Source organism: Vidua macroura, chromosome 4 (assembly GCF_024509145.1).
Source record: "Vidua macroura isolate BioBank_ID:100142 chromosome 4, ASM2450914v1, whole genome shotgun sequence".
Classification (NCBI taxonomy): Eukaryota; Metazoa; Chordata; class Aves; order Passeriformes; family Viduidae; genus Vidua; species Vidua macroura.
In genome coordinates, this window is record NC_071574.1 from 71,814,867 (window position 1) to 71,826,344 (window position 11,478).

Genomic DNA, 11,478 nt, shown 5'->3' on the forward strand with positions numbered 1-11,478 from the left:
TGCCCCAGAGTCCTCTGAGCCACCGTGGGGACCTGGCAGGGTCCCTTCACCTGGAACCCCCCAGTGGGCCAGTACAGACCCTTCCTCATTTCTCGACCAGAGCAGGGACCTCCATGTCCTCGGTGTGCGCCCCTTCCCATCCCGAGGGGCTGGGCCTGGCAGTTCTTGTGGGTGGCAGTGACAGCTGGAGGGGATGCGGCAGAAAAAAAAGGGCATTTGCCCAGTTCCAGCAGGGAATCAGCCTTCAGCCAGTGCAGCACCAGGCCCTGCCACCGCCAGAGCTGCACCAGCATCTCCCCGCGCCACGCCCTCCACGCCCCTCTGCCCCTGAGAGCAGGGGGTCACACATGGGGTCTGTGGGGTCTGGCCCCTGCCCGCCCCACCACGGAGGTGCTGCCCGAAGCTGCCGGGGCTCCTTGCCCCGTCCCCCACCGCGGCCCTGGGGCTGCCGATGCAGCTGCGCGGCTCCGTGGTGCCACGTCCCCGGTGCCGGCCGTGCCGGTGCTCCCGTTCCCTACGGGCTCGGGAGCTGCTGCCGGGGCGGGGGTCACTGGGACGGGTCCCTGCCTGTCCCCGGTGCCGCCGGCGGCCGGCCCGGTGCCCCGGCCATCACGGCGATGGCGCGGCGGGGACCTGGCAGGGCCCCACGTTCCCACCGGCCAGAGGCTGCCGCTCGCCCGCTCCCGCCCGCTCCCCCCCGTAATCTCATTACCGCTGGACGTCCCCTTCTTCCTCCCGCTTCCCCCCAAACCCGCTGGCAAACTGGAGGGACAGTCAGCTCCTCTCTGGCTGCTGGGTTAATTCTGGGCTAATTAGATGAACCAGCCCAGATTGGATTACTTTAGCCTGCATTTGGTCCTCCAGTCCTTGGCTTGCGGCTCCCGGGGGAGCTGCTGGCGCCTCCTGCCTCAATCAGACACTTCTTAACCGCATGAAACACTCCCGGTGCCCCCCGCCGCCCGCCCGCCGCGGGCGCCGGCACCCGGACGGGGTGCGCGGGGTGAGGCGGCAGCAGCCGGTGGGCGCGGTGCCCACCCCGGCCCGGCTGACACGCCGGGAGGGCTGGGATGAGGATGGATGGGGCCGGCATCGGGATGGGATGGAGTCGGGACGGAGCCAGGACGGGACCGCTGTGGGGTTGGGATGGGGTCACTGCGGCCGCGGATGGCCCCCGCGGACTCCCGCGGACCCGACGGCCGAGTCGCCCGCTCGGACGTCACGGTGGCCCTCGGCGTCTGCGCGGTGTCCTCGGGGAGGAGCCGGGTGCCACATGGGTGCGTGGGCGGCTGCACGGTGACGCCAACACCCGGCTGCTGGGGGGCTGCTCCCCCCCCCCGGGCACCGCCAGGCTGCAGCCCCTGGGGCGGGGGACAGGGTTCTGCGGTTCAGGATTGGGGGTGCAGCACGGGCCACCCCCTCAAACCCTCTGGGGGCCCCAGCTGCGCGGTCTGGGAGGATCAGAAGGGCTGGGGGGGGGGGGGGTACAGTCTGGGCTGGGGGGCTGCAGAGGTGATGGATGCCAGCGGAGCGGGAGCTGAGAGCCCCCGGGCTTTCGGTGGGGTGAGAGGGGAGCGCTGTGGGAGTGGGGGGCACACACGGCCCGCACCCCTTGGGCTGCAGGACAGCTCCTGCCCCACTGGTCAGTGGGATCGGTGCCCAGGAGCCACGGGACACATGGCTGGGCACACCGGTCCCCTGTCCCACGCCGGGTGCTCTCAGGGTGCCCGCGTACCCCACCTCCACCTCCACAGGGTCCGACGCCAGCCGGGGGCTGTTGGGGGGTCTGTCCGGCCTGGGGGCTGCAGGTGCCAGTGCTGCCCGTCCTGGTGGGCTGGTGCCCGTCGGGGGACCAGAGTGTGCCGGTGGCTGGTGGCCGCTGACAGCCACGTCGCTCAGGGCCTCGTTATCGAAGGTTAATTGGATTCTGCAGATGTACTCGGTGCATTAGGCAGGAGCTCAGTCCATGAGCACCCAGCCCCCGCTGCCCTATAAGGACCCCTGCCCACCTCAGAGGGATTAATAGGGAACCCCTATCCGCCCTGGGGGACCCCTGCCGGATCTAACAGGGACCTCTGCCCAACCTGGGGGTCCCCTGCCTTCCTTGGGGGATCCCTGTTCACCTGACGGGGTTGGCGGGGAGCTAACGCTGCTGCGCTGCACCACTGCGGTCATGAGTGCGTCCAGCCTCAGCCCAGCCTCGCTCAGCCCCAGCGAGGGGTCCGGCCGGGAAAGCGCCCGGCAGCGCTTCCCAGAAGGAGCCGCCCCGGCCCTGCCGCGGAAATGGAGCTGAATATCTGAGCAGGGCTGGGCTAAAAGCCTCGGCCTCGCAGCCCCGCGCAGCCCCGGCGGCTCCCGCCATCAATTATTAACGGCGAGATGGATCCGCGGCCTCGCGCGTGCCCGGCTGGGGGGGCGGCTCCGGGAGTACCGGCTGCCGGGACCCCAGCCCCGGGACGGGCTCTCCGCCCTCGGTCCCCATGCCAGAGCCACCCACAGAGCCCGCTCCTCGCCCGGCCGGGACTCGCGGTGCCGGTGCCGTTGCCGGGTGCGGTGCCGGTGCCGATTCTCCTCACGGCGGCGGCAGAAAGCGATGCTGCCCCGCCGCGGGGCCGCGCTGGCCCCGCTGTGACCCCCGCCCCTCCCCGGATGGCTCCTGGCAGGTACAGATGGGACCGGACCCTCCCCAGCCGGGGGTCACCGGCCCCCGCCGCGCTCTCGCCTCCCCGGAGGCGCGGGCAGGGGGCGGGCGGGCGGCGGGGCCGGGGCTGGTCCGGAGCTTCTGCCCGCCGGCTCCCCGGCATCGGGAGGGGCTCGTGTGGCTCCCGGTGCGGTCCCGGGACTCGGCCACACACCGTGCGCCGCCCGGGACGAGGGGCTGGCACCGGGGTCACCGGAGCTCGGCCGGTGCCGCGCGGTGCCAAGCATAGACGCTCCGTTCGGGCAGCGGGGACAGCGCGACTGGACTGGGCACACTGAGGGAGCTGAGCGGTGGAGTACGCGCTGTGACCCGTACCCCGGACCGGGACCAGGACCTGGACCTGCATCAGGACCGGGACCGGGGCCAGGATCATGACCAGGACCATAACAGTGACCGGGAAGCATCCAGGAGCCCCAAACCCGCACAGTTCCCCGGCCGTGGCAGCCCGTGCGGAGCCGGTGCCGGATCTGGGCTGGCAGCGCGGCTGTGTGCCAGGAGCTCCATGCTGGGGTGGTGGGTACCAGCCCCTGCTCGGGGGTCCCGCCGTGCTCCTCTGCCCGCACCCACTCCCTGGCATGGGCCAGCCTTCCCCGCCGTCCGGTCTGGGGTCCGGGGGGGTTGCACAGTCGGTGAGGAGCCGTGGGGGGCTGCGAAGGGCCGTGGGGATCTCGGCTCGGCTCCGCATTAGCGCGGCCGCTGCTTCCCCTGAGCCAAACCTTCATTAGCGTGGCTCCGGCTGCGCCGGGTGGGGCCGCGGGCTGCTCCGCTGGCACCCCAAACTGCCAGCACCCCGGCACCCCAAACTGCCAGCACCCCGACACCCGACACCACGAAGTGCCAGCACTTCAACCCTGCCAGCACCCCAGCACCGGACACCCCAAATGTCAGCACCAACAGCAGCGCGACACCCTAAACCGCCAGCACGCTGGTACCCCAGCGACACCCCAGCACCCCAACCCTGCCTGAACCCCGGCACCCCGACCTGCGAGCACCCTGGCACCCCGAAGTGCCAGGGCAAACACCCCGACCCCACCAGCACCCCGGGAGCCCAACCCTGCCGGTGCCGCTGCATCCCTCAGCCCAGCCCTGCACTCGCCGCCGCCGTTCACCCCGTGCCCCCGTCGGGACACGCCGGTGTCCCCTCCCAAATCCTCTCAGACCCCCTGAGCCCCCCCAGATCTCCCGCACCTCACGCCCCCCCCCAATACCGAGTTCTCCGCATGTACCCCGCGCCCCTCCCAGACTCTTCGTTTCCTTCGTGCCCCCTCGCAGCCTCCAGACCCCCTCATGTCCCCTCATGTCCCCTCATGTCCCCTCAGGTCCCCGACCCCCCCCGTCCCCCCGGTTCCCTCCCGTGCCCCCCCCCCCGCCCCTCCCGTTCCCCCGCGTTGCTCTGCCGCCCTCTAGCGGCGTTCCGCAGCACCACGCGCCCGCAGAGGCCTCTCTGATTGGCGGCCGCTGCTGTCCGTCAAGAGCGCGCCCTCTCGCTATTGGCCACTGCCGGGAACACCCTCCCCTAAACACGGCGGGTCCGGTGGCGGCGGCTCCCGGCGGTTCCCCCTAACGGACCAGGTCGGGGGGGTCTCGGGATCCCGGGCCTCTCCCCGTGGGTCGTGGGGAAGGATCAGCACAGGGCCGAGCTTGCGCTGCCCGCCGCGACTCGAGACTCGCGGGGCACGCTAGGAGTTGTAGTCCCGCCGCTCGCTGCGGCCCCGCCCCGAACACGGAAGTGCGCGAGGCCACAGGCGGAGGCGGCTCTAAGATGGCGTCGCCTCCTCAGGGGGGCCCGATGGCCATCGCCATGCGGCTGCGGAACCAGCTCCAGGCCGTCTACAAGATGGACCCGCTGCGGAACGAGGCGAGCGGCCGTACCGGGAGGGCGGGAGGCACCGGGAGGAGGCGGTGGCGGCGACACCGGGGGCCAGCCCGGGAGGGGACGGGCGGTACCGCGGTGGCGCCGCTGGGGGGCGCTGTGAGACCGAGGGGCGGTGCGGGAAGGCGGGGCCAGGGAAAGGGGGCGTGGCCAAGGGGCGGGGCAGGCACCGGACTGGGGGTGTCCCCGGACCCCCAAAATCCCATTTTCTGGTGTAATAAGGAAAAAACAGGGCATCCAGCCCCCTTCAAATCCGGTTTTCTAGCGTAATAATGGAATACAGAGTGGTCAGTCCTGGTTTCTGGTATGTTAAGGCGTTACAAGGGGGTGCAGCCCCCCAAAATCCCGTGTTCTGCCATAATAATGGAAGACAGGAGGTACAGCTTCCCCAGATCCTGTTTTCTGACATAATAAGAGAAAAGAGGAGGCGTGGCCCCCCAGAATCCCATTTTCTGGCCTTTTCCCATTAAAATAAGACACTGAGACCAGTCTCTCAAAATCCCATTTTCTGGTGTAATAATGGAAGACACGTGGCAATCCCTACAAAGTCCCATTTTCTGACATATCTTAGCAGGACGGTGGTGGCCAGCCTCTCATAATCTGTTTTCTGGCATATTAAAGCAAAACAAGAGGTGCAACTCCCCAAAATCCAATTTTTTTAGCGTGTTAAGGGAATGGCGGGAGAAGATCCTTGGGCTAAGGGGTTCCAGGTGAAGGACGAGAGGGGTCTCGGGGGTCTCCGGGTGACAGGTGGGGGCGGTCTTGGGATGCTCCAGGTGACAGTGAGGTGTCCCCGCAGGAGGAGGTGAAGGTGAAGATGAAGGAGCTGAACGAGCACATCGTGTGTTTCCTGTGCGCCGGGTACTTCATCGACGCCACCACCATCACCGAGTGCCTGCACACCTGTGAGTGTCCCCACCTGGGTAGGGGGGGGGCTGTGAGTCCCGTGGGGGTGTGGTCCCACCCCTCCTACACCTGTCCTTGTCCCCCCACGCCTGTCCTTGTCCCCAGTCTGCAAGAGCTGCATCGTGAAGTACCTGCAGACCAGCAAGTACTGCCCCATGTGCAACACCAAGATCCACGAGACGCAGCCGCTGCTCAACCTCAAACTGGACAGGGTCATGCAGGACATCGTCTACAAGCTGGTGCCCGGCCTGCAGCACAGTACGGGGGACATGGGGGGGCTCAGGGGACATGGGGGGCTCAGGGGACATGGGGGGCTCAGGGGACATGGCATGCAGCACAGTACGGGGGACATGGGGGGGCTCAGGGGACATGAGGGGCTCAGGGGACATGGGGGGCTCAGGGGACATGGCATGCAGCACAGTATGGGGGACATGGGGGGCTCAGGGGACATGGGGGGCTCAGGGGACATGGCATGCAGCACAGTATGGGGGACATGGGGGGCTCAGGGGACATGGGGGGCTCAGGGGACATGGCATGCAGCACAGTATGGGGGACATGGGGGGGCTCAGGGGACATGGGGGGCTCAGGGGACATGGGGGGCTCAGGGGACATGGCATGCAGCACAGTATGGGGGACATGGGGGGCTCAGGGGACATGGGGGGCTCAGGGGACATGGGGGGCTCAGGGGACATGGCATGCAGCACAGTACAGGGGACATGGGGGGCTCAGGGGACATGGGGGTCTCAGGGGACATGGCATGCAGCACAGTACAGGGGACATGGGGGGCTCAGGGGACATGGCATGCAGCACAGTACGGGGGACATTGTGGGGCTCAGGGGACATGGGGGGCTCAGGGGACACGGCATGCAGCACAGTATGGGGGGGCTCAGGGGACATGGGGGGCTCAGGGGACATGGCATGCAGCACAGTACAGGGGACACGGGGACAGGGACGTGGAGCTTGATGCAGACAGAGAGGAATGGGGATATGGACAAGGAGAGAAAGAGGGATGGGGACAGGGTCTGTGGCGGGGGCTTGGTGCAGTGGAGGGAGGGGGGACAGCCAGGGACCGCCCTCAGGGGCAGGTGGGCCCAGGTGTGTCCCTGAGCCACTTGTCCCTCGCAGGTGAGGAGAAGCGGATCCGGGAGTTCTACCAGTCCCGTGGCCTCGACCGGGTGACGCAGCCCAGCGGTGACGGTGGGACGGGGGGGGCACGGGGGGCAGCCAGCTGCAATGCTGGGGGGTGTCGGGGGCACAGGGGGCTGACGGTGCCACCTGTGTCCCCAGACACGGTGGGGGGTGACCCCATGGGGCTCCCCTACAGCACCTTTGACCACTCGCGCGCGCACTATTTCCGCTACGACGAGCACGTCTCGCTCTGCCTGGAGAAACTGAGGTGAGTCCGGGGGGACTGCAGCCCCTCAGTGGGGTGGGGAGGGGACACAGGGGACACTGGGCGTGGCCCCCGACCCGTGAGACCCTGGACACGTGTCCCTTTCTCTTCCCGCCACAGCTCCAGCAAGGACAAGAGCAAGGCCATGCTGCAGGTGAGTGGGGATCCCTGCAGACCCCAGGCCTGACCCCCAGCTGTCACCCTGGCCCTGGCAGGGGTGTGTGGGGTCCCTGGAGGTCCCCCACAGCCCCCCAACCCTCTCTGCCCCTCACAGCAAAAATACGTGAGGTGCTCGGTGCGGGCACAGATCCGACACCTGCGGAGGGTCCTGTGCCACCGGCTGGGGCTGTCCCTGCAGCACGTGAGTGGGGGTCCAGGGGGGGTCCCAGCCCCCAGGGGTGTCCTGGCCCCCCTGATGCAGCCTCCCCGTGCAGGTGCAGATCCTCTTTGACAACGAGCCCCTCCCTGACCACATGACAATGAAGCAGCTTTGGCTCTCACGCTGGTTTGGCAAGGTGGGCATCCATCATAAGGGATGGCAGGCTCTGATTTTGGGGTTCAGCCTGTCGGGGAAGTGGTGGGGTGACTCTCTGGGGGTGGTTCGGGGCATTATGGGGTTGAGGGATTGACGATCTTTAATGTGGCTGCAGTGGTGATCTGGGGGGTCCCTGGCCCCTGAGTGGGTCAGGCAATGGGGGGGTCCCCAAAGGGGTTGGCCAAGTTTGGGGTGCAGCCCCAGGGGAGTCCCTGGGCTGGGACTGGGGTCCCTGTACCAGGGGACTTCTGGGCTGGGCTTCTGGGTCTCTGCCCCAAGGGGATTTTAGGCTGGGGTTTGGGGTCATGGACTGGGATTGCGGAGTCCCTGAGCTGAGGTTTGGGATCCCTGGTCTAGGAGGGAGTCCTGGGCTGGGGTTTGGGGTCATGGGCTGGGATGGGGCGGGGGGGGTCTCTGTCAGGGGGGGGTTCCCTGGGCTGAGGCTTGGAGTCCCTACCCTGGGGGTAGTCCCTGGGCTGGGATCTGGGGTCTCTGCCCCAAGGGGGGTCCTTGGCTGGAGTCCCCCAGCTCTGACCCCCCCCTTGCCCCACAGCCTGCACCCCTCCTGCTGCACTACAGCATCAAGGACAAGAGGAGGTAGGGGCAGGGGGTGGGCACTGCCCCCCCAGTGCAGCCCTGCTCCCGCCCCCCCACCCCCCATAACTTATACCCTTCTTTGAATTTATTTTTGGAATAAAATTGTTCAAAAGTCCCCTTGAGTCCCTGCTTTGTCTGAGGGGGGCTGGGGGCTGCTGTGGGTGTCTCAGGAGGGTCCCCTCTGCTCCAGCAGCTCCAGGAGCCTGGGGGGGCTGCATGTGGGGACTCAGTGACCCCCGAATGGGCTGCACCCATGGGGGGCTGAAGCATGGGGTGCTGGGGGTGCACTGTGGGGCTAGGCAGCCCCCCTGGTCTCCATTCCCCCTCAGCCCCGCGCAGCCCCGCGGGCACTCCTCACATCCATCCCGTCACGATCCCGTCACGGCTGCCTGGCGCATGTCCGGCCCCCCCGCCCCACATAATGAGCCTTAATAAAGTCATCAGCCCTTTGATTGCCGGGGGAAGGGGGGGAACCTCGCAGCCCCCCCCGCCCCGCGCGGCCCTAATTAGCCCGGGACAATATTCCGCCATCTGGATCCTCGCGCGGCAGCCACGGGCACAGCTGCGGGCGGGGGGTCCCGGGGGCGGGGGTGTCCCTGGGGTGGGGCTGGGACCCCACGGCTGCGGGAGGAACAGGTGCCGGATCCCAGTGATCCCGGTGATCCCGGGAACGCGGCTCCGGAGGGGCCCTGGCTGCGGCACGGGGCTCGAAGCCCCCCGGTGCTGACCTCGCTCCGTGGTGCCGGAGCCGGGCTGTGCCGGGCGGCTTTCGGGGATCACCCCTCCGTCCTCGCCCCCCGAACTGTGGTGGGCACGGTCCAGGACCCACCGGGATGGATGTGGCAGCGGGTACCCCGTGGCCCATCCTTCATCCCCGGCCCCGCACTGAGCTCTGCGCTCGGTCCCCCGCGCCGCAACCCCCGCGCCGCCGCCGCTGCCGGGGGATCCGGTTACGGCCCGGCCCGGCCCAGCTGTCGGCCATCGCTCACCGGGCAGGGCGGCCGGGCTCGCCTGCCCAAAGCCCCCACCAGGACGAAGGGAAACCCGGGGGCTGCGAGGCCATCCGGGCATGGGGATCCCAACTGGGGCTGGATGGGTGGGGCGGGCAGAATGGGGGTTCCAAATGAGGGTGGAGCGGTGGGGTGCAGGATTAGGGTCCCAGCCGGAGAGGGAGGGGCGGGGTTGTGGAATGGGGGTCCCAAATAGGACCGGAGGAGCAGGATGGGGGGCTTAGTAGGGCTGGGGGGCTTGGGGGGTCTCGAGCAGGGACAGAGGGTTTGGGGCATGGCCCAGACAGGGCTGGAGGTGTGGGGGAGCAGGATGGGTGTTCTAAACAGGGCCACAGGGATTGGGGTGTAAGACTGGGGTCCCAGCCGAGGCTGGAAAGGTGGGGGTGCAGGATGGGGGTCCCAAATGGGATCAAAAGGATGGGTGGGGTATCCTAAATCAAGATGCAGAGCTGGAGGTGTGGGACAGAGATCCCAACTGGCAGCAGAGGGCTGTGGGTGCAGTGTGGGAGTGCCAGCCAGGGCTGGAGGAGTGGAGGAGCCGGATTGGGATCCCAAACAGGGCTGGGGGTGCAGGACGGGGGTCCAAACGGGGGCTGTCTGTGGGGGAGTGGGCGTGTAGGTGGATGGATGGACGGATGGCGGGGGTAGCGAGGCGGGGGCTGTCCCCGTGTCTGTCAGCAGCGGCTCTGGCAGCCAGTCACAGACGGCAGAGCAGGAAGCCCCCCGGAGCCCCCCACGTCCCCCCCCCCCAGCCCTACACCCCCTCCCTTATCAGCGCCGGCCCCGGAGGAGCCTAATTCAAACCAACTGCGGGGCTGACGTTGGTAAATGAGCCCCCCGCCCACGGCCTGGCCCCAGCGCCCACGGGGGCTGCCCCGGAGACGGGGGGAGATGAGGGCTGGGGGATCCAGCGGGGCAGGGGCAGGTACTGGGGGGATGTTCCCGTACCCCCGAGGCGCGGTCAAGCTGAAGGCACTTTGATGTCCCCCCGGCCCGTCATGCTCCGAGGGGGCTAATGGCCCCCGGCTCCAGCCCGGCAGAGAGGGAAACCTGAGCCCCCGTCCCCCTGTCCTTAACCTGGGGGGCTGTCGGGGGTCCCCAGCTCTGCCCGAGAGGATCTGGGCATGGCACAGACCCACGTGAGACCAGAGGGACGGGACCCTTAAGAACTCCTTGGCTATGTGGGACCCCCAGGGACCCACTGGGGATGGCGGCACCCCCAGCCTGGAGGGTCCCAGGGCTCGGATATGGGGTGAGAGGTGAAGTGACCCACCCATTGTGTCACAGGGATGTGCCAGGGGGCTGCACGTGCCGTACTGGGGGGGGGGGGGGGGGGGGTCTGTGGGAGGGACCCCACAGAGAGACTCCTCAAGCCCCCACCCTCCACAGCCCTGCAGCTCCTGTGCCTTGTGGGGGGGCACTGGGGGCACAGCACAGCCCGGGGAGGGAGGCACAGCATCACCCCTCCCTCCTATGCCAGTCCCCAAGCACTGCCCCCTCCTACTCCACACCCCACACCCCTGCCCCTCGCTGGGGCTCATCTCCAGCCCCCTCCAACACCCCAGAAAACCCACCAGCCCCACGGACTCCCACTCTGGGGGTCCTGCTTACCCCCAGCCGCTGCCCTGACCTGGGGGTGGGCACAGGGGTTGGACTCCGGGCTGCTGAGCCCCCCGGCTGTGCAGAAGCCCCTCCCGGCTGCACCGTCCCCGCCATGCTCCGGCAGCACCGGCTCCTCGCAGCCGTGACAGAGACAGATGAGCCCCCGGCACCCTCACACCCCATTGCCGGGTGAGGGGCCATGCCCGGCCTCCTGGAACGTGGCGGGCACTGGGATGGGCTGCGTGGGCACCGTGGGGACACGTGTGACACAGCATTGCCCCGCATCCTGACCTCCCACCCCAGGGCACCCACTGGGCCACGGCCATCCATCCCTGTGGTGCCCGTCCCATCCCGTCCGTGCCCTGCGGAACGCGGCACGGGCACGCGGCTGTCACGACGGGAATGAGCTGTCACGACGGGAATGAGCTGTCACGACGGGAATGAGCCACCGCCCCAGCGCGGGGGACGTTCCCTGTAACGAAGCGCCGGGACGAGGCTGATGAGAAAACCCAAACGCAATTTAATTCCTGTCACCGCCTGAGCGGCTCTAAATGACCCCAGGGGGTTCTGACGGGCCCACGCTGAGCCCTCCCTCGCCCGCCCCACACTGTGCCCTCCTCACCCCCGCTGCCCCCCTCCCCGGGCCCGTGTTTCCTGCCCGCTTCCTGAGGATGTGGGCACCGGCACTGGCACCGGGATGCCCGCCGGCGTGGGAAACGGGGGCACCTTCCTGCGGACAGAAGGGTCATGGCAGGGCCTGGGAAAGTGCCGCCCCCGGGACCCCACCACCCCCTGCAGCCGCCTGGAGGAACCCCGGGATTGCTCGGAGCAGCCGCGCTGGTGATGGGAGCACTTGCGGCACCA

The 11,478-nt window shown here is 68.5% G+C and overlaps 1 protein-coding gene across 1 annotated transcript; it reads left to right on the top strand.

Moving 5' to 3' along the window:
• Positions 1 to 3,579: 3,579 nt before the first annotated feature.
• PCGF1 (polycomb group ring finger 1) lies at positions 3,580 to 8,117 on the top strand. The gene is given in 11 exon segments (XM_053976688.1): positions 3,580 to 3,920; positions 4,135 to 4,260; positions 4,262 to 4,556; positions 5,371 to 5,476; positions 5,583 to 5,735; positions 6,603 to 6,674; positions 6,765 to 6,873; positions 6,991 to 7,024; positions 7,145 to 7,231; positions 7,305 to 7,385; positions 7,959 to 8,117. Coding segments are annotated over 11 exon segments (1,452 nt in total). The 3' UTR covers positions 8,007 to 8,117.
• The last annotated feature ends 3,361 nt before the right edge of the window (positions 8,118 to 11,478 follow it).